General features: G+C 33.5%; 1 protein-coding gene across 1 annotated transcript in view; it reads left to right on the forward strand.

Annotated features, from left to right (window-relative positions):
- The window catches only part of LOC117106488, a 10,612-nt gene extending 8,727 nt beyond the window's left edge, over positions 1 to 1,885 (forward strand). Inside the window, exon 9 of the mRNA XM_033247850.1 lies at positions 1,595 to 1,885. Coding sequence (XP_033103741.1) covers positions 1,595 to 1,794 — 200 coding nt within the window. The 3' untranslated portion in view covers positions 1,795 to 1,885. The remainder of the gene's footprint in view (positions 1 to 1,594) is intronic.

Below are 1,885 nucleotides of genomic sequence, written 5' to 3' on the forward strand. Positions count from 1 at the left end.
GAAACTGATTAGGCTTTTAGAATGCAATTTAATTCCACATGAATATTTTAACCTCTCATCTTCAAGACTGATTTATGAACATTATGTAGAGGTTGACATAATAACATAGTGTTTATAAATCAGTCATGCTGAAGATGACCCGAGGACAGGTTGAAAAATTCATGTTGAAATAAATTGTGTTCTAAAAGTCTACTTCGCTTCATGTGTGTGTGTGTGTGGGTGTGTGTGTGTGTGGGTGGGTGTGTGTGTGTTTTATTTTATCGTTGTATGAAATTGCTCTGTTAACAATAAATTGATTTTACATTTAAAAAAAAGTTTTTACAGCCAAAATGGCCACCATTTTGAAATTTTTTGTGATAACGTCATTATTCCGATTAAATTTTTTAACGAGATTGAAGAGTAACTATTAAGCCAAGTTCTTGTTACTTTTGATATACATAGTATATTTAAAAGTGACTAAAAGCATACATTTATTTCCCCTACCTCCATCTTAATTAATCCAGAAAAGGATATTTTATGTCAAAATTTCAAAGTGCTGTAAAAAAAAAATTGCCCAAGCTCTAAGAATGGGGATTTTTTTTTTCTGAGACACTATATGATATATTGATTCAGAAAAAAACAAAAATAAATTGTCCTTTACTTTTTTTTCCTCGCTAATTTCCTACTGCACCCAGGCTAGTGTTCAACGAGGTCGCGATTCTCAGCTGAATATAATCCGTAATAACGAAATAGTAATCCGTATTTACGGATTACTAATTCGTAATAACGAATTAGTTCATTCGTAATTACGGATTAATAATTCGTTATTACGAATTAGTAATCCGTAATAACGAATTAACTAATTCGTTATTACGGAGTAGTAATCCGTAATTACGAATTAGTACCGTAATTCGTTATTACGGATTAATGAACATATACTTTATTGGCACTAATGGGCTTTCGTACAAAGAATATATCTACATTCTGTGTGAATAACAAAAAAAAAATGAAAATTTGTTTAGTCTGTCAAAACTTAACTTGAAAATGGAAGACCGATTTTGTGTAGCGTTAACACACACACATTGCCATATTTCACTGTTCGACCAAATAATCTTATAGCGTGCTGGCAATATTTTCAGAGGCCATGTTACTTAAAGAATCATAATTCCATAACGGAGGGTCGTATTGACATATTTTTTAATTTAAAATGTTCGCAAAGTGCTGTATGAATACCAAAAAAATTAAAAATTTGTTTAGTCTGTCAAAACTTGAATAGCAACAAACTATACAAAATCGTTTTGACAGACTAAACAAATTTTTAATATTTTTTTTTATTCATACAGTACCTAGATATGTCCTTTGTGAACATTTTAAGGGAAAAAATTATTTTGATACGACCCTCCGTTAAGGATTTATGCATTTTTGAATATTAAACATGACCTCCGAAAGTATGGCCGAAACGAAACGCTATGTTATTTCTGTTGGTTACGCTTCGCTGCTCAGCAACGTTTGTTATTGATCGAACATGTCTACCGCAGCGTGAAGAAGCGCTTGTTAATATAGGAAAAGGAGGAATCAAGTCAATTCATTTGTTATTACTATTATCTTTTGACAGGATATGGTGGCCATCTGCAACCCCCACCATCAAGACAGTTGTTCTTGCCTCATCAGCTGCAGCAGCTCGAAGCTCAGATACAGGCTTACGGATACTTAGCCCGGAATCAGCCGATGCCCGACTCATTGAGATCAGCGGTTCAGGGTAAACACCCATTGCAAAGCCTTCAAAGACCATCCCCAGGTAGGCCTATACTTTAATTTGACTTCCTGTTGTTTTTGTGTATGTTAGGTTAGGTTTGTTGCTAGGTAGTAGTAGTAATAGTGGTATAAAATATATTGTTATCTTTGC

The sequence above is a fragment of the Anneissia japonica genome, unplaced genomic scaffold (assembly GCF_011630105.1).
Source record: "Anneissia japonica isolate Jap-2015-1 unplaced genomic scaffold, ASM1163010v1 scaffold368_len332514_cov184, whole genome shotgun sequence".
NCBI lineage: Eukaryota > Metazoa > Echinodermata > Crinoidea > Comatulida > Comatulidae > Anneissia > Anneissia japonica.